This window comes from Alternaria dauci, chromosome 5, assembly GCF_042100115.1.
Source record: "Alternaria dauci strain A2016 chromosome 5, whole genome shotgun sequence".
Classification (NCBI taxonomy): domain Eukaryota; kingdom Fungi; phylum Ascomycota; class Dothideomycetes; order Pleosporales; family Pleosporaceae; genus Alternaria; species Alternaria dauci.
In genome coordinates, this window is record NC_091276.1 from 1736134 (window position 1) to 1756286 (window position 20153).

Sequence of the window (20153 nt, forward strand, 5' to 3'; positions counted from 1 at the left end):
ACAGACTAGGAGCTAGAAGACGAAGCTGACCTGCCTGTGCCTGAAGCTCGCGCATCAAGAATGGACATTTTTCTATCTTCGGTACTAGAGCTGTGTCGTAGGTACGCAAAAGAGCAGTGTATGAGTCTTGGCCGCTACGGGCCATCATGTTATGTTTCTGGAGGCGCTGCACAGTGGTGGTTGTGGGTATCAGAATGTTCATCACGCCAGATGGCCAACTCGCAGGACCTCAGTCGGAGTCGCCCTCGTCGTAGCGCCTAGCCTCTTTGGCTCTCGCAGTCCTCTCCTCGTCTTCAGCCTCCCTCTTGGCGAGACTGTCGCGCATCCTCTCCTCTTGCTTCCTCCAGTGACTTCCTTCTTCATAGTCTGCACTAATCCCCAGTGCCTTCCGCAGCCTCTCACTCTCCTCGGCTTTCGCTTTGGCAAGATCGTGAACCTGGTGCGACTTGAGGCGCTTTGCGTTTGGACCAAGATCTTTGCCGTCTTTGCGCTCTTGATCTAGCTTGCGACGCAAGCCTTCACATTGATCGTCGATTTCGTCTTCGTCGACGCCCGCATCTTCAAGCTTGTCGCGCAGCTCAAGGACCTTGACTTCAATGTCGCGCTTTGCTTCGTGCTCGAGAATGTCGGCGTCTGGTTGTCGGGGGCGGTGTTTGGCTGATTCCCAGTCCTTGGGGTACGGCTGAATCTTGTCGCGTGGTCGAAGGAGGGATCGGTTCTTCTGGACGTAGCCCGAGGTACCGCTGCCTCTGGGTGTAGTCAGGCCTACGTTGTCGGCCATGATGCGTAGTGGGTCAAAGGCTAACGTGCGGGGGAGGGTTGAGTTTGGGCGAGTGGTCGTCGCGCGTGGTGAAATGGATCTGGGCTGGTTTGCGGAGAGCTCGGAGGTGAGGTCCAAGCGCAACCATTGAATCGCCTGCCCCACCAAAACTTTCCCGTGGTACGTGAAGACTCACCCAGAGATGGAGTCATTAATTCTGGATATATATCCTCGCGGTGCCCTATCTTGTCTCTCAGCACGAAAACTCCAACCACCATGAACACGCAACATACGACAAGCAGCGACACCACGCTCGCTGCACCAGTAGAGGTGGGGTATCGAGAACTGCCCTTCCCACCAGTCACCAAAGAGCACATCTTGAACTGCTCATACCACAAATGGCATCCCAAGTTGGCATCACCTCCCCAAGAGAAGCGTCTAAAGTTTTCTAACGTCAACAGATACCGTGCGATAACACCAAAAGCGCGTCTCATTCCCCTCCCGACTGCCTTCCTCGACTACCTTCGCTCAGACGGCATCATCCTCCCACCCGAGGAGACCGACGATCCTTCATGGTCCGACAACGACAGCGGCATCTTCTCGGGCGCCGATAACAACGACGCTGATGAAGACGAGAGCCCAGACCCAAGCGCGCACTGGCGCGATACACACGAGGCCATCGAGCGTACTATTGAAGAGTTGGGCGGCAAAGTCGCGCCCAAGTTGAACTGGAGTGCGCCCAAGGATGCGACCTGGATAGCTGCAACCAACAGCATGGAGTGCAGAACACCAAACGACATCTATCTACTGCTGAAGAGCAGCGACTTTGTCACCCACGATCTGGCGCACGCCTTCGACGACACAGCCGACCAGTCTACAACACCCGATCCGGAAATCCCCTATCATCTCGTCCTGAGGAAGTGGATCACGCTCAATCCCAGTGTCGAGTTCCGATGTTTTGTGCGCAATCGACGGCTGATTGCCCTTTGCCAACGCGATCTGAACCACTTTGACTTCTTATTCAACATGCAGGATAAGCTGCGCGATACGATTCAAGACTTCTTCGACGCGAAACTGCGAGACACCTTTCCCGATCCCAACTTCACCTTCGACGTATACGTGCCGCCACCGCACGACAAGGTCTGGGTGCTCGACTTCAACCCGTGGGCTGTGCGGACAGACCCTCTGATCTTTTCATGGATGGAACTCCTCACCATGGAGGTACCAGATGCACCTTCGTTTGAGGAGACGACTGTGCGTCTGAAAATCGCCCAACCAGGGGACAAAAGCGAGTCAGTCAAGGCAAGTGGTGGCAACGCCAACGAGGACGAGGATACCGATGAGGATGACATTGAGGAACTATGGCAGCCAGAGTTCAGGCTCATAAGGAAAGACGATCCAGAGGCTTACGGCTTCTCGACTCCACAGTACAGTGCGCACAAGCTCCCCAAGGACGTCGTGGATGCAAGTAGTGGCGGAGAAGGTCAACTGCGAGAGTTTGCGCTGCAGTGGGAACAAGCGCAGAAGTTGGCTGAGCAACAAAGAGCCGAGGACAGTGAGGAAGATTAACCTGAAGGGACTACTGGTAGCATAAATCGAAGAGTCATAGCTGCATACATCTTGGCGTAAACAAACAGCCGTTTGCAAAGTCGTGATTGGGCATTTGTGACATATGGCCCTGAGCAGTGGCCAGCCTCGTCGCGTGAGGCTCTCGAGTCGCCACCGTGACTCGCTCATGCAGGGCATCTGCGTGTTTCACCGCTCTACACCCCACATCCATGATTCGTCCATGTCCCATCTTCGATCTTTCCCACCCAACCTTGCAACAACACGTAGCTCGACGTCTTTTTGTTTACCCTCTTGGTGTGCTTCCGATGCAATAAATTCTGCTGAAAAACTGTACATCTGAACAAATATTGAATACCGCAAATTTCCTACCACTACAACATGAGCGTTTCAGACACCACTTATAGCGGCTTCTTATCGCTGCCTACCGAGATACGATGCCAAATTTACGAGTACCTCCTCACCGAAGAACACGCGATAACAATCAGTGCCGGCTACACTACGTGCTTTGGCAACAGAGTCCAGGACCGCGCACGCAAAACCGAAATCCCCGGTCTACCGCACCATCTCGCGCCGCTGGCACGACGCTGTTACGATCCATCCCTCCTCTCGGTCGCGAAACCACCAACGATTGCTGTTGACAATGGGCACACGGAAGATGTTGAAGGCGAGAGATTGGGCTTCCCTGCTGCGGTGGCGCTGTTGTTGACTTCTCGACTGATCAATGACGAATTGACCGATTGCACGCGAAGACGAAGCCATATCGCGCAGGCGCGTTCTACAATTGATGCTGATGGTGTGGTACAAGACGATGGAGAGAACCAGGAAGGACTGTCACTTTACGTGTCTTATCCATACGGTGTCTTGGTGTTGAAGAACGAGTACCCATACCTCTTGAAACAAGCGCGAAGAGTGTACATTTCTGGATACTACACCCCTCGCCCGGAAAACGGGATCGAGCCTCGAGATCCAGACACAAGCGACGATACCTCCTTGACGCCATCCACAAGTTTCGCCGTATCATCCTTCAACGCCCCAGCCTCAGGGCCATCTACAAGCTTCACCCGGTCTCCTAGTAACCCTTCGACACGAACAGCTCGTCACGGCGTCCCGATCAACCCCACACGTCCACGCCTACGTCTTGATCCTCCACTCGCCCGCGAGTCCCGACACGCAAATAACGTGCCTCGTATCTTTCCATCCTTCTCCCCATCCACATCGAACGAAGCTCCCGTGGCCCTCGCCCACCTCATCGCTACGCTCTTTCCAAAGCATACAACGCCTCTGGCAAAGCTCACAACACACATTCTGTTTCCGGGGGAAAACTCCTACGGATCCGTCTGGGGTGATGACAACAGCCCTGTCTCGCACATCCTACGCAGTATATGCGGCGGCAAGATCGCTATGAAGGTCATGAGAGGCAGTTTGGGGACAGGACTTAAGTTGACGGCTAGGCCAAAGCCCGAGACCAGAATTGTGAGCACGAGTTGGGTGAATTGGAAGAAGGGCGATATTGCTGGGAGAGGTGGAGCAATGAACATGAGAAGGGCAGGCGGTAGGCTGGGTGTAAGTGATTTGGATGCGTTTCTGATGGGCGAGGGAGAGTCCTAAGAACTTGGTTTCGTTGAAACTAAAAGAGAAGGCGAACATTATGCTCAGCCGCCATGGCTGTTGTATGACGTGTCCAGATGTGCTTTCTGTTAGTTCTACCATTTCATGTATGATATATTGTGCTCAAATTTCCATGTACGTCTAATCTGGCGCTTCAAGAGGATATGTAGATAGTTCAGTGGGACTCGGCATACTTCATCATATCTGGGAACACTTCTCCTTCTACCCGGGGTCTCTCTTATTCACAGCAGCAAAAAGACAAAAACATACAACAGCGGGGATTCGCTAGTGGTCACCCACCTAACTACTAATCCGCCGGTACACTGCTTGTATATGGCTGAGCGGACGGGAAGCCTAATTTTCAGTGTCCTATGGTCGTATGTGCAAAATATGGTCATTGCACCACATATAATGATCCCAACAGACGATCAGGATAGCTACAAATGTCTATTCTGTTTGCACGCTCTTTGGTGTGTAGTTCAACAACGGCGCCCTCGAAACTCTCCGCCCTCTTCACTTGACTGTAGACTGACATCTCAGTCAGTAGTTGGAGTAATGTTGTCAGTGGGAGGTCACACTGTCTGGAAGTCGCCAGCGGAGGGTTTATGTGGTCGTCTCTGGGGCGAGACGGGCATGGTCGTTTAGATATTGCCTTTGCAGGGAAACGAGGCCGGATATCTCGATTACGCTGGCTCATTGTGTAGATTAGTGGAGGTTCGCAGGAAGAAGACACTATTGGGCTTGTTCTACGCCGCAAGAGACGTTAAACTACCAGTTAATCCATCGGATAGAGCCCGGGATGCCTATGGCAAGGTCTCGCGCATCCGAAAACTCGACTTTCACAGTGCGATCACGGTCTTCCGGATGAGTCAAGTAGAATGCGACGATGCGTAGATGCTCCGGTACTTCTAGATCGCGATCCAGGTCGTGGTCCAGTAAACCTACTTCTGATCGTGCGCGTTCTTGCTCTAGCCGCAAAGCCTCTTCTGCGATCTGGCCTGCAAGCATACCATCCCAGAAACCCTCTCTTCTCGGGTGGCTCAACATGAGCTGCACAGAGCGTTTCCGCAATATTTGACAAGACGAAGGTGCGCGGACTGCTATCAGCCAGAGCGCAGACGTTGGTCCTACTGGGGCCTGAAATATCGGTGTTTCAGCACCTGACAGTGGGAGAAGCTTGGCGGCGAGTTCGAAAATGCGTACGAACTGTGCAACGACATCATACGGCTGTTTGAATGGCCCCTGAACTTGCTTGAAGTTACCCAAACAGGGAAACTTGACTAACAGGTCAGATCTAGGATCACGCAAGAGATACTCCATCTGGGCCTGTGTGAGTTCCAGAGCGGTGAGTGGCTGGAGAAATTCGTCACCAAAAGCAGGAGCCTGTTTCCAGAGATGCTCCATGACAGTCGCGCCTCGCTGGAAACGCATAATGAGTTCGATCTGCTCGCTGCATACCTCGTCGACTTCATCCGCTGGCCGGAGCTTAGTCCTTTGGTTGAACGCATGGATGCTGTTCATCAAGCTCTGTGTGTGTCCTAGCATCGCTTGAAGTGTAGACATACTCAAAGAATGAGTTGGCGAAGTACTCAGGGTTTTTGTGTTGGGCTTTGCAACCCATGTGCGCGATTGATGTGTTGGCATTATCGCTTTGATCTGCGTGTCGAATCCCACAAAGATGGTGCGCAAGGACTCCAGTTCTATCGGATGAGCATGCTTCTCGTCTTCTTCTTCATCTGCCTCATTCAGAATCCGTATGCCGCTACGTACGTGCTCCATTGCGTCTCTTTGGTAGCCTTGAAGGCAGCACATGCTGCTGAAGAGGATAGCACACGTCATAAGGGTGACCTTATCCGTTCTGGCTACCTTGTCCTTCGATCCCTGTTTCTTCAACAGATCCTGGATCGCTTGGTTTGATTGCCGTAGAGAAAACTGCAGATACTTGTCCAGCATGGCAGACTCAGTGAGACGCGAGTTGCTGCCTTCGGAGAAGCGTCGATACATGGCGCCCAAAGCGATGATGCAGTGCTGAATTGCAGGTTCATGATGAGCGGCTTGAAGTAGTTCCCGCTGCCAAAAAGGCGATTCAAAAAATCCGCGCAGGTTCGAGACAGCGTAGGAAGTGAAGAATTCAAAGCTCTCGCGTTCCTCTTTGCTACCAAGCCGCAGGGCTGGCGCAATAAATACTGGCGATCCAGCTCGCGTAAGGCTCCAGCTTGATCCGGAGTGAGGTGAGCCTCGTGCTGAGTCTGGCGGCGAGGGTGTTGACGATTGTGCAGGCCTGAAGTTTGGGTCGTAGCCATCGCACGTTCGGCCTGTTGAAGTGCATCGCCTGCAGGCCGGCTTCTCCTCATCACACTTCACTTTGCGTATTCTGTACAGATTAGCCAACGGCCATTGGATGCGCAGTATGACATAAGGAAGAGTTGATATCGCTCAGCGTTCAGAATCGACGAAGCCTGTTGTTGACACTGCTTATACTTCCAGAACAAGATGTTGCGTCGACGACCACTTTCTGATTTTGTCGCTGCGGAATCTTGAGCTGGACGGCTGCGAGAAACGGGCCCAACTCTTAGTGTGCAGCCCATCGTACCATGCGTATAAGAACTTGCGCGCCTATTGACGCAATGACTTACTTGCACGTCTTGCAACCCGAGCGGGCTTTAGGTTTCCAAGCCCTTTGACGCGGTTTACCGGACACGGTCGCCACAGTAGCCATATCGATGGCGGCAAGTGCGACTGACCAATGAGAAAAGGCCTAGCGGAACCGAATGTACGAGCGAGCAAGTAGCAAGTGTCGGGTCGGGTCGAAGGATTATACGATCGCGCAAATGACATCGGTGGTTTACAAGTTCTTTTTGAAGCTGCATGAAATTATGCAGCATTGCGGCGCGGTCGTCTAAACGGTTAGGCTACAATGACCTTGGCTGCGGGCCTTGGGCCCACGACTATTATTGTCAAGTATATTCGAGGAGAGGAAAGTTCAACAAGGATTGTTATGCTTCAGGGTATAAAGGCACGAGGCAGGCGACAGAGTATCATTCGCTGCATCTTACTGAATTATTGCTATTGGACCAAGATGTAGTCTTCAGTGAATGAAGTGTGAGGGACCAAGAATCGGAATGTGGGGTCTTGTATCACCCGTTAAAAGGCGGCCCTTGACACGCATTGCTCCTGGCTATCTCTATCTATATGTCAAGCGAATTCACTGCAACATGATGCTGCTGTCGTAGATCAGCGTGTTATCGCATGGACGACTAAGCATCTTGATAGCGCTACTCAAAAGTTCCGCCAAAGTTTTTGTACAAAGCCTTGTTTCCTTTGCGGTTCAGTATCTGAGTCGCCCTGCAGGTATTCGTCTCTCATGTCCAAGTCTTTTCTCATGCCTGCGTCAAGATCAACCTCCCGACTTCTTCTGAATCTCGTCTTGAAAAGAATTTTGTATCCCACGAATACGATTGCGAACACTGGCAGCATAATGTAAGCGTCGACGAATGTACCTGCGTCGAACGGACTCAGTGTCGTCCAACCCTGCACGAGAGCGAGGAAGACATTGGCGGATACTCCAAAGTAGGCGTTCCATGGATAAGCGAGCGACTTGAACGGCAACATGTCGGGAGTTCGACCTTGTGCTTTCCAAGCTTTTCGAAAACGAATGTGTGTGAAAGAGATAGAACCCCAAACAAGGAAGGTAGAAACACCGGAGAGATTGACGATATAGGAATACGCTTGACCCCCTCCGGTGCTGACGTTCATCATGGATATCGCGCCGAACAAGTTCGTGAAGACAATCGCATAAACCGGCACTCCACGGCTATTCGTCTTCCCCAAGAACGTGGGTGCCATCTTTTCTTGTGCCACTAAACGTAAGCGTACGATGTCAGTATATGTCTCACATGCAGCTCGTACCGGGACACTTACTGAAGAGTATCGTTCGAGACCCGATGTATATTGAGGAATTGGCAGCGCTCAGGACTGTAACGAAGATGAATGCGTTGATAAGGTGCACACCTCCTTCCCATCCGGCATTTTGCAGTGCTATAGTCATGGGACTCTTGAGCGCACGGCTGGCTCCATTCGCTAGCCCGTCCGCATTCGATGGGCAAGTGAGGCCAAAGAAAAACGCCACTCCAATGTACACGAAAAGGATTCGCCAAATGACTTGTCGAATTGCCAGCGGCACGGCTACCGACGGGTTCCTGGTCTCTGTAGCAGCCACGGCAACTGCTTCAACACCGGCATAAAACGTTGAAGCAAACACGAACACCGTGGCTACTCCGCGGAAGCCATCGACCCAGGGACCAGGATCATGCCAATACCGGAATCCGAGTGCTTCGTTCTGCCCAATGAGGCCACCGGAAGCATAGATGATGGCAAAGATGAAGTAGGTACAAAGACCTATCAGTTTGACAAGGGCAAGCCAGAACTCTGCCTCACCAAAAGATTCCACGCCCAGCATCTGGAAAGCTAGGAATGCGAACCAGAAGATCAGGAAATAGCCCCAGAGAGGTACCTGCGGACCCCAGAAGACCAGAATCGAGGAAATAACGTTGTACTCGTTGGCTAGCACGCATGCCCAGACCAGCCAGTACTGCCACCCTACGGCTACTCCGAAGGCCTTGTCGACGAATCGATCGGAAAGTGTAACGAAAGCACCGCCTGTTGGGTACAATGTTGTCATTTCCCCCAAGGATTGAGTGATGCTGAACGCGATGATTCCAATGACACTGAAAGCTATGAGCAGAGACGCTGGACCTCCCTGTGCTAATGCTCCACCAGTGCCGACAAGTATACCAGGTCCAATAATTCCAGCAAGCGCCATCATGGACAAATGACGTGTTTTGAGACCTCGCTTGACTCCACTAGGATCGATTCGGTTGAAGTCATTGTCGTTGAGACTTGTTGCAGGCGACGGGTGCTCAGCGTGAGCTTTTGAATCGAAGATGGCCATGCCAAACTGGAAGATGGTGATCAGGAAGATAGACGGATGAAACTAGGCATGCCATCGTTATAAGCGGTCTCCTAGTCTTCGCTTAGCGTGGGAACGGTTGATCTCTGACGAATAGTAATAGACTATCGCTTGGTGCATGTTGCGATTTTCATGGTGGATTGCGCGATAAGATGGTCTGGGTGTCTCCACGGCCAGATCGCGAAATTCGCTTCCAGGGAATACAATACTACTGCGGAGATTATTAGTCACCATGTCTCAACTGTGAATAATCCAGGAAGTGTTGCTGTGTCTGGTGCTTGTACTGGGTGGAGAAGGATCGCAACCGGGTGGTGGGGGCGTACGGCAATAGAAGGGGAGATAAGCTTGTTCCATCTTGGGCTTAGCTTACTGGGTTGTCGAACCTTCACCTGAACGGCGCTTCTCTCGGTAAAACACCCAACCTAAATCCATTAATCGCGGCCAGCGACAACGACCACCACGACAGGGCATTTTCTTGGTCGCGTCATCCCGCAATGGAAATGAATTGGGCAAGTCTTGTGCATGTCATCGCAGCGTCATCAAGTAATTCCTCTTTCCAGACTTGTAGCAAAACGAGCTGAAGAAGGCTCAATCACAAAGGTAGATGTGTTTGTTCAGGAAGCATTTGCTATTATTCATAATCATATAGAGAACCATTACTCATATGTACCCAGATTTTTCCGTCTATCATCCATCGTTGACGCTGAACCAGTCAGGTCTCTATTAATATTGAGGCAGAGTAGTGTTCTCATCCAGCATAGCCAGTTCAGTTCTTGCCACCAATCTCCATACGCTTCTTGAGCCTGTAGGCGATAGCCCTCTTTCTGGCAGCGGCGCCCTGCGTGAAAGCAACAGATCCGCCAAAAGGTCCGGCAGCAGCACCGTTGCGGACGCGCATGACACAGACGTTATTGACGCCAGCGACAGTCGCGTCACATGTCATGCCAGCCGGCATCTGCACCTTCATCGCGAACTCAGTGTTGGTGGCGAGAGAGATACCCTGAACGCCAAGGCCAGGAACGTCTTGAGTAACGGTAGCAGGCTGCATAGCGGCCTCGTCAGTACCTCCTGAAGTACCGTCGACGTCGGCAGTGAACGGCCCGGCACCGTCCTGGTTGATCTAGAAGAACTTGATTAGACAAAACTTTACAAAATTAGGACTCAGCAACTTACTTGTCGAAGGGTCATAGTGACGGTGCCGTCATCAGCACATGTTGGCAGACCACTCGATGCCCCCTGTCCTACTGCGGCCGCTACGCGTGCCTCTGGCGGGCCGTTGACTTTGTCACCGCCTCCACCAAGCAGGCCAGCGATACCAGTGGCACCTGCTGCGCCACCAGCGCCACCAGCACCGCCAGCACCTCCACCGAGGAGGCCACTGAGGAACTGACGCTTCCGGCCGGGCTGCTGGATATTGTCCTCGACACCAACACTCCCAGAGGCACCGTTGTTCGCAGGCGGGGCAGTACCCTGTCCCATGAAAGCACCAACCATGACGGCAGCATCGACTATGCCGTTACCCTGTGTACGACCAAGAGGACCTGCCTTGCCGCTCGCAATTTCCCTATCCCTGATGATGGCAGTATCGGCTTGAGATCCGCAGCCGCTGGCAGTTCGGTTAGTGACTTCTACTAGAAATTATGGGTATTCAAACCTACTTGCTAGAGCAGTCACGAGGAGTGCCGTCTTGGATGGTCAAGCCTGGCATGGTGACACCGTTGGCGCCCTTGATTTCGGTGACTACACCGTGGGCAGAAACAGTAGCCGCAAGGGCGAGAATGAGTGCTGGTGAGAAGTGCATGTTGTAGATGTGTATGTGAAGTCGAGATCAACTCGGTGGATCGGAAAATCGTGTTTGGCAAGAGAAGACGAAGAGCGAAAAGCACCAGGCTGACGAAGAAGGAAGTATTATAGAAAGGTCGAGAAACAGAAGCTGATGATGGTTGTAGATTCGACTTCCACAAGACGTCTTATACGTTTCGTTCATCGTCCTTCGTTGACCATCCACTTCGCACCGTATTCTACATTGGGATGTTCTCCGTCCACACCACCCAGCTCGACATTGGCATCACGACGCCAGTATGGAGACATGCCAGCTCTTGAATCAAGATGCGTTTTCGAAGGCCTTCTGGTAAGGCCAAAGGCGCTTGGCAGCAGCGAGGCCTTTGTCCTCGATGCTTGGCCATGACGGAATGTCGAATTCCCAGGCGTCGAGAGGTATCCACGTTCCCACAGCCAGTTTCGTCTGCGCCTGGGGATACGGTTAAAGGCGCCAAGGCGGAAACTCTTCATGTAAGATGGCTGATTCACGAAACGCTGTGCTCGGAATCACGGCATTCAGCTAAACAAGCGGGCACATCTGTGTTTCACACGGTAGAACATCATCTCGTTGATCTGTGAGGAGTTCCGCCTCATGCAAACTTATCAACAAGGGCTAGAGGCTATGGTTATCAGCACCAGGTTTTTAGTGCAAGAGAGGTTCACTGCAGCAGCATCGTACTTTGGTCGGTCTTGGAATTCGCACATAGGAGGGTTTCTCCACATTGTCTGCATGACATGTCAGACCCAAAACGATCGAATCCGAACATACAAAACAACCAACTCAAACGACAAGTTTCCAAATATTCGATTTGTTTTCCTTTTCGGCATGAGCTTAGGCGAGTTTTAGTGTCCGCGATCCACTCATGGGTGCATGATGTTGAAGGCTTGTTGCCACTAGTGTTTCACCACACAACACGGTAGATCTTCAAACAGGGACTGCCAATTCCTGAAACCCAAGGCCTGGTAACATATGCGACGGTTCCTGGAATCCGAGGCTGGCGGCGGCTGTGATGGTTGGTAAGTGGATGAGTCGAGGTGTTGATGGTGATGTGGAGCGACCGGAATGCGGCAGTCGGGGCGAATGTTGATCTCACAGACGTACTCAGGGTAGTAGCACTCAGCACAAAAACTATATGCTGGTGGATATACCAACTATACGTACCTTGTGTACCACGCGCCCAACACCTGGGCACTTCCAGTATATGCCGAACCGTACGCTTACAGCTTTCCCAAAGTGTTCAAAAGCCATGAAGGAAACCGAAGGCCGACTTGAAACCAACTTGTTCTTTAGTCGAGGATAGGCACGTTGACACAATAGAAATGAAACCACGCATTTCGGACGCGAGCAGTCGCTGGTTGGAGACGCTCCAATCTTTATATACGTCGACGCCATATACACAGCCTCATATCGACAGAGAACCCCACTCAATGGTATATACCCAAAAGTCATCACCACATTAGTTTTCCCGTCCTAACCTTGCCAGTCCTAGCTAGATAAAATAGGTATCATTTTACTCCAAACCCGTCCCCCTCCTACCCAGAGAAGGCCGTCCCCCACTGATGCTCCCCCTATTCATCCTTGATCCTCCATCACCATGCATCATATCCAAATCCACCGGCGTCCCCGCACCAAGCGCAAAACCATACGCCTCGGCACCCTGTCCCGCGAAAATCCCATCATCACCTAGACCATGTTGTAGTGGCGGCTCCACGTTGAATGGCACAAAGTAACTGCTCATCGGATCGAAGAAATTATTGTTGTTGGCACCAGCACCCAGACCCATGGCTTCGAGATTCCAGAAAGAGTTGTTGAAGTCGGTGGCTAGATCAGGGAAGGGGGAGAGGTTTGTAGCATCCATTTGGTGAGAGTGCGAGGGGTGGATCATTGTAGGTGAGGTATTGATGAGGGGGACAGCATGGTGGTGGGGGTGTTGTTGATGTGCGTGGTGGGAACCAGCGAAATCAGCGAGGAATTGTTGGGGAGAGGTATGTTGCTGTTGCTGGGCAAAGAAAGCGACAGGGTCGTAGCCAGCGGCGATGGCGGCGTCCATTGCGTCTTGCGAAGCCATGTTCAATTGGCTCATTTGCTGTTGCGCTTGCAAGCGGGCAGTATGATTCTGCCGAGCTTCACTGTTCAGCTGTTGTAGTCGTGGCATATCTTGGTTGTTCGACGAAGCAAGATCGGGTTTTGAGATGGACTTTGATTTGTTTTTTCGCGCTTGCTTGCGTTGTTGGTCAGATCTTGAAGGTGGGGATAAAGACGCGAAGAACTGTTCCACACTCTGTAGATCGCTCTTATGTCCCAGAACAGCATCAGTACCTGGCTCATTTGGATTTGACTCGGCCGCATCTTCGTAGTCGGTTTTTGAGACACCATGTGGGTATCTGTCGAACCAGTCACCGTACTGAAAGATGCTACCTTTCTTCTTGTCGCCGGCCGCGTTCGGTCCCTTCAGCTGTGCATCAGCGTGTTGACGATACAGCTCCTTCAAGTTTTCCGCAATGTAGTGGAACATGCCCCAGTACTTTTTCATCTTTGTCAGGTATTTGACATTGTATGCCAGATACTTCTTCGATTGCGCTTCCAGCTTTGGGTTCTTCGAGAACACGCCGTGAACGTGGACGGTAGAAGAGAAAAAGGCCGAGTAGCCCGCGAATGGCGCGACGACGTTGTGGTCCATGGCTTCGTTGATGAGCATCGAGATTTGGTTCGCAGCGTCGAGAGCAGAGCGGGCAGACTCTGTGAGGAAGTCGTGTGGCATATCCTTTGGTGGTCTGCTACCCGCAGTCGAAGGCAACGCGAATCTGTGCATGAAAAGCATGATCTGTTGCCATAAGATATGGATATACAGAAACGAGTTTGCAGTCTTGCCAATGGCATGACTCTTGAGATTCTCAGGGTTGTAGACAAGCATTTCAGGCAGTGCCGCTTTGAAATCCTTCGCCTCCTTCTTGATAGCGTGGTAGGTCGAGTCGGAAGACCACATAGGTTCTGCTTCGCGTTCCTTTCCTCCCAGGTTCATGTACTTGACAAGCTTACCCCATATGCACACCAGACGTATGGTGTATGCTGAGACGCCCATGTTATCGCGCGGATTCGCCAGCTGACCGCGGTCCGGTGGAACGGGGTTCGGCACGGCGCCTTCCAGGGTTTCTGTTGGCGCATGTATCTCGTGTACGTATAGATGCTCTTTGACTGGTAACTGTACTTCGATGTATTGCTCGTGTACAAAGAGCGGTCGGTCAGTACCAGAGGAGTTGAACCGGTCCATCAGGAAGCAAGACCACATGGTCCGCCGCCGTATTTCTCGATCTGTGGCGCTCAGGGGTTTCCTGTCGGGCTCGTTGACGAGCGGGTCGTATTCGTTCTCCTTGTGCAGTTGCAGCGCATACGCCATTCTTTGCGCCATACCACCAAACATCCAACTCCGTCCACCTTGACAGGTGCCAAACTCGTGAAGTCCAAGTAATAGGTAGACAATTAAGATGGTAATGTTGGGTGTATCGTATCGCTTGAGCGCAATCTCTCGTGCCCGCTCAGCCCAATCATCGCCCCGTAAGAAACATGGCTCAGTGCGTAGCTGTGGGTGGTTTGAGAATCGGGCCGAGATGGCGCACATGGCCAGTATTAGTACTGGCGGTACCTTGCCAGTTGCAAGCCTTCGCATGAAGCTTGGCTTGTGGAGGAGAGGGTAGCTTTGCCCATACACATAATCGAAGTAGACTTCAGCCAAATGTTCCTGCATCTCTTTTGGCGGCAAGCTTTCCGCTCCTTCTGTTAGGAGTTTGCTCTCGTCGGACTCCTTGCCACGCGACGTTGAACCAGCCGTATCTGGATCTGCGCCTTTTGCTTTTGACCATTCGTCCAGTTCGTCACCGAAAGCTTCTTCTGCAGCGCGCTTCTTTGTGGTGGGTGTCTTGGGTGTTGCGCCGGGGATAGCGGGCTTAACGACGGACCTGCCTACGTTCGCAACAGAGGGTAAGCTTTCTTTCGGTATCAGCTTGATGACACGATCTTCCATGCGCTTCAGTCTCTTGTCCAACATGGCCATGTAGTCGGTTCTCGGTGCTGCCTTCCTGGTTGTGACCTTGTAGACACACGGGATCCGACTCCTCAGGCAGTGTTTACAGGCAGGCTTTTCGCCTGAGCAGCGAATCTTCTTCCTCCGACATGCGATGCACGCAAGTGGTAGTCTTTTCCTCTCCTTGCCCGCCTTTGTTTTCATCTCGCTCCAAAGTGGCGGATCTTGCGTGTCATCCTTGCTCCTCCGCGATGTCGTCGAATGGTCTGTGCCGTCATTGCCGCTGAGCTTCATGGCCAAGACGGAAGCGTCGTTGATCGGATCGATGGCGAGCATACCCATGGCAGGTGCGCTCTCCGGACTGGTATTGTTTCCGTCGCGGCCAGGGCTCACTCCAATGCTCATCCGATTTGGATGCGCACTCCCACCACCACTCATACCTTCTTCGCTCATGTTGCCAATGCTGCGTCTGTGATGCGCATGCCCAGGCTCAAGTTTTGGTTGTATCCCATCGAAATTGGCACCGAAGGCTTGGCCTTGCGCAAATGTCAGGTCGAAGTCGGAGAAGGAGCCCATGGCGCTCGTGGGACTGGTTACAGTCTCGTTTGGGGAGGCTCGAAGTTCAGGCAGGCCGTATTCGGCCAAGATCAATGAGTCGTCGTTGTCGAAGCGCGCAAGCGATGGAGTGGCTACAGAGGCTGCGGTCGCGCCGGAGTCGGCCATGTTCTCGACGATTGCCTGTGCGGTTGGGTAGCGCCGAGACAGTCGGTCTTACATCAGGTTCCAAACTTGAAGGACTAGAACAAATGCTTCACGTGCGCCTGCATCTCAGGACCGAAAACAACATTCCAGGGCGGACCCAGGTGTCGAGACGTCCAGACGTCGTGTGCTTGGATCGGAACGCCGGCCAAAGAAAGGGAAACGGTAAGCTCCGACTTCTCCACAGGATAGTTACGGCCCTTGGTTGGAGACGCAGTGGGGGCGCTAGTCTCTATTGCAAAAGCGCTGTGCTGCGTATGTGGGGAGGAGGATGGATGGCACACGCGAGACGGGAGTGGAAAAAGCAGTGAGCAACAGGCGCACACAAGTCGGGGCTGAGAGAGAGAGAGAGACGATGATGGAGAAACGAGGTACGATGACGGCGGGTGATGTATGACCGTCCTTGCAAGAGGAGGCTGCTGCGGCCTATGCCTTCGCCTGTACTATGGCTGCATTCCCCATGTCGCCTCACAAGGGCCGACAGCAGAGCCATGTAATGGCGCCTGGACGATTCGCACGCTTGCAGCTTGCCTCCCGTCGAGGTCCGATTAATCCACGATCAAGCTCGCCGGCCCACTTAAGTCACTGGCCGCACGTTGGCCGATGCAAGCCACACAATTCTGCCCCTTCCCCACATGGCCATCCTTGCAGCGCGAGACGTGCTGCTGATTATTCAGACATCACAAAGCAGTCTGCGACGCCTTCCCAGGCCGCGCGCGGACAATGATCGTCGCCTGGGGCTGTGCGCTGCCCATCTTCATACTATACAATATTATGACGCGCCTCATAAACACACGCACATGTCTTGTATAACTCGATGCTGGCCTTTGCACACCACACCCATGTCTCCATGGAGACGGGCGCACCTGGCACTGTTTTGACGGCGGGACCCGTCGTGTGCCAGGTGGTCGCTATTTTGCGGGGCGCCCGCCTAGAGCAGCGTTGCGACACGTTAGACGCACGCGAGGTAGATGAGCTCTTCATTGCGCCGTGATATATCCCATATGTCTTATTTTCCGATTCGATCACTGGTGTCCAATCTCCGACGTCGCCCTTTAGTCCAAAACGGCGCGCCGGTCGCTCACTATGTGTAAGCCTGATGCCGTGATGCTGCCTAGACCTACCTAGGTATATACGGTGGGTGCATCACGAGGGTTGTGCGCAATGATTACTACCACTACTGGAAAAATGCGTGTCAGCAGCAGATGCGCTTGCATACATGCTGGCGGTCGAGACCAGAAATGGGCACCTGTGAGCTTCCAGAGCGGGCGCGTCATCGATTTGGAGACACCAAACCCCCTGCCCCCCAGTTTTGATGTTACGGAGAGAACCATGACAGGCCTTCTAGCTGGCTTCGGGGAGCACGGCCCTGGAATCGCTTGATGGTGCGAGATAACTCTGTTTCCTGGTTTGAAATTACATTTGTCCTGAGCGGCTGCTCTTCTCCACTTTATCCTAACATGTCATTCTTACAATATGAGTGGTTGATTTATCCATATTCCTTCAACATCTCGTGCTGTACACTTGGCCACCCATATATTGCAACAAACACATCAGGGATAGACGCAAAACCATCCCCTCAGTTCGCGACTGGTCCGCTCGCCCGCTGCCGTTTGGCCAGGGCACGAGATACCGTGTGCATACAAAGCTGTCAGAGACGCATGCAACATTACCCGAGGTTATGCACACCTCGGTTTGCGAAAGAACGGGGTAGTCATACGTACAGTCACGTGCGATGGCATGTCAACTGAAACGGGTCCATGAATGTAATACATGGCACGTTTAGCGTTGTCATGGTACTGTACGTTTTCCAAGCAATCACTTATCACAACAGTTCTGTCCATTGACAACATTTTGCACAATCATGAAACGGGAATAATGGCACGTTTTATTTCCTCCATTACAGAGCACACAAGATTCTAGCACAAAGAAACAAGCGACGACGACACTTCTTGCAAAGACAGGTGTCGTGTGTATGTCTCAATCCTCGCTTTACCATGTCCTCTTTCGCTGCCCCGGCCTCGACTATCGATGGGTAGGGGTTGTAGATAGTGTAGTAGACGCGGTATTTAGCATAGCTTTCTGCTGTAGTTTGTAGAGTGTCCCGCTTCATGCTTGCAGCTTCTGATCCTGATCGGCGGTCAGAGACGCCCGGATGAAGAATGATGAAGAGTACGGCTTGTAAGAGTAGTATGGGTGGTATCCGCCATATTCGTTGTAGTCACTATCCAGAGCCTGGTGCATATCGCTACCGGTGACGCTAATCTTTTCGAGCGGTACAGCTGCTGTCGGGTCGACGAGCCCCACGGGGACGATGACGAAATGAATGACGGGAGATAATCGGGTAACCAGGTACCGAATGCGCCAAAGGATCTCCGGGAAGGAATCTCAAGGGAAGGTTGGAGATGAACGTCTATCTCCGACACAGGGGTCACCCTTTGGCGGTGCAGCATGAACGTGGCGAGGTTTATTCCTAGGAAATCTATAAAGCTGGTGCCCAGAGGTACCATTCTGCAGATTGTGAAGCTGCATAATGCAGATGCAGATAGCTGACAGCAAGCCTAAGTTTTACCTCAGACTTCCACATGTCAGACCAGCTTAGCACGAAGCTGGGTGCTCCTGAGCGCAAGTCGCGGTAGGCATTCATGGCGAGAGGAGGCGCACCAGCTTCCGCCGGAGACAAAGCTGAACATGAGCTGTACTACGGCGCGTTTAGGCCGAGAGACTTCATACTCCCTGAGATCGCTTGAGGGAGCATGGATGCTGGGTGTGTCAGTGGACTGGGCGACCAAAGTTTTGTCCTCTTAGACGTATGCTTCATCTCTTGCTCAGTTCTGGCGAGGCTTGACGACGCCATCATGCACGATGTAGTAGACGACTGTACTGTCGGTGTCTACCGATGCCAACAATACGCGCTTGGTTGTCCTCCATGGGTTGCTAGGGCGTGTCCCTTCTGTGGATGACGAATCTGGGGCCGGCGGTGCCATAGTGATGGCATCAAAGACCTCGGCCAGTCCACGCAGCGTCCATTTCTCATTCAGCCTCGTGGGCAGTATCCATTCGCGCTCAGGCTCTGCCTTGACCTCCAAGCCGGCTACCGCTCCCTCTGCGCGCGCTTTCCTTTCGCGGTCGGCCTTCTTGAGTAGTTCCACCTGCTCGTCGGGGTGGACGTAGAGGCGCAGCGGGGGCAGCCCAGAGAGCAGCGGGCGGGGAAGAGGCTCGTGGGTAGTCGGTGAGTGCGTGTGTACGTGGAGGTCGGACCAATAGTGCTGGTACTGGAGGTTGTGCAGTATCTGGCGGGCGAGCGATATCTCATTCGGAAGGTGGCTTGACCCTGCGATTGACTCAGCGCCCGTTGATACGAACGTCTGCAGCGGGGACGGCGCGATGGCATGTTTCACATCTGCTTTTGCGGCAAACGTCGTCATGATGGAGGCTGGGCGCGGAGTCGTGCTGGTGGTTTATTGGTGGTGCCAGGTTGCGCACGGCGTTGGGGGGAGAGCAAGCTACTCGGTTGTGGAAGGAGCGAAGATCTTGAAGGACACCCCACCAGTCATATGAGGGCAGCCGAGCAACTGTGGGAAGCGGCGACGCGGCCTAGGCAGCACACACGACGCATTCTTATACCTTGCCCACGGTGACTGTTTTCACGCCCAAGACGCCTTTGGACTTGTCAAGGAACGCTCAAACTCGGTATCATCTTCAACACGCCGTCATCATGCTCGCAGCAATCTCCATCCCCACACTACTGCTTCTGGCTAGCGTTGCCGTAGCCCAAGAAGAGTCGCCCTCGGTCGCGACGTCGCCATTCGTCAGTCCTACGCCCGAGTCGGAGGCAATCTTTACTATTCAGACCTCTGTTGAGGCTGACCCGGATCCATGGTCTTGCTACATGGATTGCGTACAGCCTCCATGCCCGCCATGTAAGCAAGCATTTTCTCTTTGACATGGCCCGGCATAAGCTTAACCTTGGAAGGCACCGGTAGCACGATAAGCATCCCGCCTGTTACAGAAACAGAATCGGTCAGCTCAGTCACCCCCGTTCCTATGCCCATCGCAACAGACGTATCGGTTCCATCCGTTACAGAGCCTGTCGTCACGACACCCGTCCCTATGCCCAGCGCAACGGACGTGTCAATTCCACCTCAAGAGCCTAGCGGTGTCATGTCAATTCCGGCGGGTGAAACGCCTCTAACTACCCCTTCTTCGAGCGACAGCTCGGACGCGAGCGCAACCAGTTCTAGTCTCCCAGAGCAGACGACGAATGCTGCTGCGCTCCTGGCCATGGGTCACGAATTCCCAATTGTGGCCGCCGTTGCTGGCGCTCTCGCCTTCCTGTGAGTATGGAACTCGGGGTAAGGGGTTGTCTGCGGGGCGTTGGGGCTTGTCCAGACTGCATTCAGTGCTATGATCGCCTTGGATCGCACCGGAGCCACTCCGGTCGTCAGAACTCAACATATTTGAATAAATGTGCTGTTATGAGGGAGACATTTGAGTAAAGATGAACCAAATATAAGATATCAACGAATACACAACATTGAACAATTCACATGGGATATCTCGCAAGTCTAACTCTGATACGTTCACAGCCTTGCCATGACGCGTAGCAAAGTATCTCTACGCGTATTCGTATACTAGAGAGCGA

General features: G+C 52.8%; 8 protein-coding genes across 8 annotated transcripts; 2 read left to right on the forward strand and 6 right to left on the reverse strand.

Moving 5' to 3' along the window:
- Positions 1–229: 229 nt before the first annotated feature.
- Positions 230–781, reverse strand: ACET3X_006059 (uncharacterized protein; the record flags this gene model as incomplete). Its single annotated transcript, XM_069452229.1, has 1 exon — positions 230–781. One exon carries the CDS (start codon positions 779–781, stop codon positions 230–232), a length of 552 nt encoding a protein of 183 aa, XP_069306419.1.
- A 255-nt stretch (positions 782–1036) lies between these two features.
- Positions 1037–2329, forward strand: ACET3X_006060 (uncharacterized protein; the record flags this gene model as incomplete). The annotated part of the gene is made up of 2 exons (XM_069452230.1): positions 1037–1170; positions 1222–2329. 2 exons carry the CDS (start codon positions 1037–1039, stop codon positions 2327–2329), a joined length of 1242 nt encoding a protein of 413 aa, XP_069306420.1.
- Positions 2330–2540: 211 nt separating this feature from the next.
- On the reverse strand, positions 2541–6756 carry ACET3X_006061 (uncharacterized protein). The gene is made up of 2 exons (XM_069452231.1): positions 6574–6756; positions 2541–6311 (listed from the first exon to the last, which is right to left on the reverse strand). Exons 1-2 carry the CDS (start codon positions 6654–6656, stop codon positions 4706–4708), a joined length of 1689 nt encoding a protein of 562 aa, XP_069306421.1. The 5' UTR covers positions 6657–6756; the 3' UTR covers positions 2541–4705.
- A 228-nt stretch (positions 6757–6984) lies between these two features.
- ACET3X_006062 (uncharacterized protein) lies at positions 6985–9187 on the reverse strand. The gene is made up of 2 exons (XM_069452232.1): positions 7859–9187; positions 6985–7797 (listed from the first exon to the last, which is right to left on the reverse strand). The coding sequence occupies exons 1-2, from the start codon at positions 8886–8888 to the stop codon at positions 7217–7219; spliced, it is 1611 nt and encodes a 536-aa protein (XP_069306422.1). The 5' UTR covers positions 8889–9187; the 3' UTR covers positions 6985–7216.
- Positions 9188–9672: 485 nt separating this feature from the next.
- Positions 9673–10707, reverse strand: ACET3X_006063 (uncharacterized protein; the record flags this gene model as incomplete). The annotated part of the gene is made up of 3 exons (XM_069452233.1): positions 9673–10026; positions 10080–10512; positions 10565–10707. 3 exons carry the CDS (start codon positions 10705–10707, stop codon positions 9673–9675), a joined length of 930 nt encoding a protein of 309 aa, XP_069306423.1.
- A 1531-nt stretch (positions 10708–12238) lies between these two features.
- On the reverse strand, positions 12239–15874 carry ACET3X_006064 (uncharacterized protein; the record flags this gene model as incomplete). Its single annotated transcript, XM_069452234.1, has 1 exon — positions 12239–15874. The coding sequence occupies exon 1, from the start codon at positions 15470–15472 to the stop codon at positions 12239–12241; it is 3234 nt and encodes a 1077-aa protein (XP_069306424.1). The 5' UTR covers positions 15473–15874.
- A 1507-nt stretch (positions 15875–17381) lies between these two features.
- ACET3X_006065 (uncharacterized protein) lies at positions 17382–19014 on the reverse strand. Its single transcript, XM_069452235.1, has one exon. The coding sequence runs from the start codon at positions 18934–18936 to the stop codon at positions 18337–18339; it is 600 nt and encodes a 199-aa protein (XP_069306425.1). The 5' UTR covers positions 18937–19014; the 3' UTR covers positions 17382–18336.
- Positions 19015–19226: 212 nt separating this feature from the next.
- Positions 19227–19849, forward strand: ACET3X_006066 (uncharacterized protein; the record flags this gene model as incomplete). Its single annotated transcript, XM_069452236.1, has 2 exons — positions 19227–19431; positions 19485–19849. 2 exons carry the CDS (start codon positions 19227–19229, stop codon positions 19847–19849), a joined length of 570 nt encoding a protein of 189 aa, XP_069306426.1.
- Between the last annotated feature and the right edge of the window lie 304 nt (positions 19850–20153).

Coding starts and splice junctions, on each gene's coding strand:
- ACET3X_006061 (XM_069452231.1), bottom strand. CDS start 6,656: ATGGCTACTGTGGCGACCGTGTCCGGTAAACCGCGTCAAAGGGCTTGG. Junction 6,312..6,573: donor TCGGGTTGCAAGACGTGCAA/GTAAGTCATTGC, acceptor TAATCTGTACAG/AATACGCAAAGTGAAGTGTG.
- ACET3X_006062 (XM_069452232.1), bottom strand. CDS start 8,888: ATGGCCATCTTCGATTCAAAAGCTCACGCTGAGCACCCGTCGCCTGCA. Junction 7,798..7,858: donor GTCTCGAACGATACTCTTCA/GTAAGTGTCCCG, acceptor GCTTACGTTTAG/TGGCACAAGAAAAGATGGCA.
- ACET3X_006065 (XM_069452235.1), bottom strand. CDS start 18,936: ATGACGACGTTTGCCGCAAAAGCAGATGTGAAACATGCCATCGCGCCG.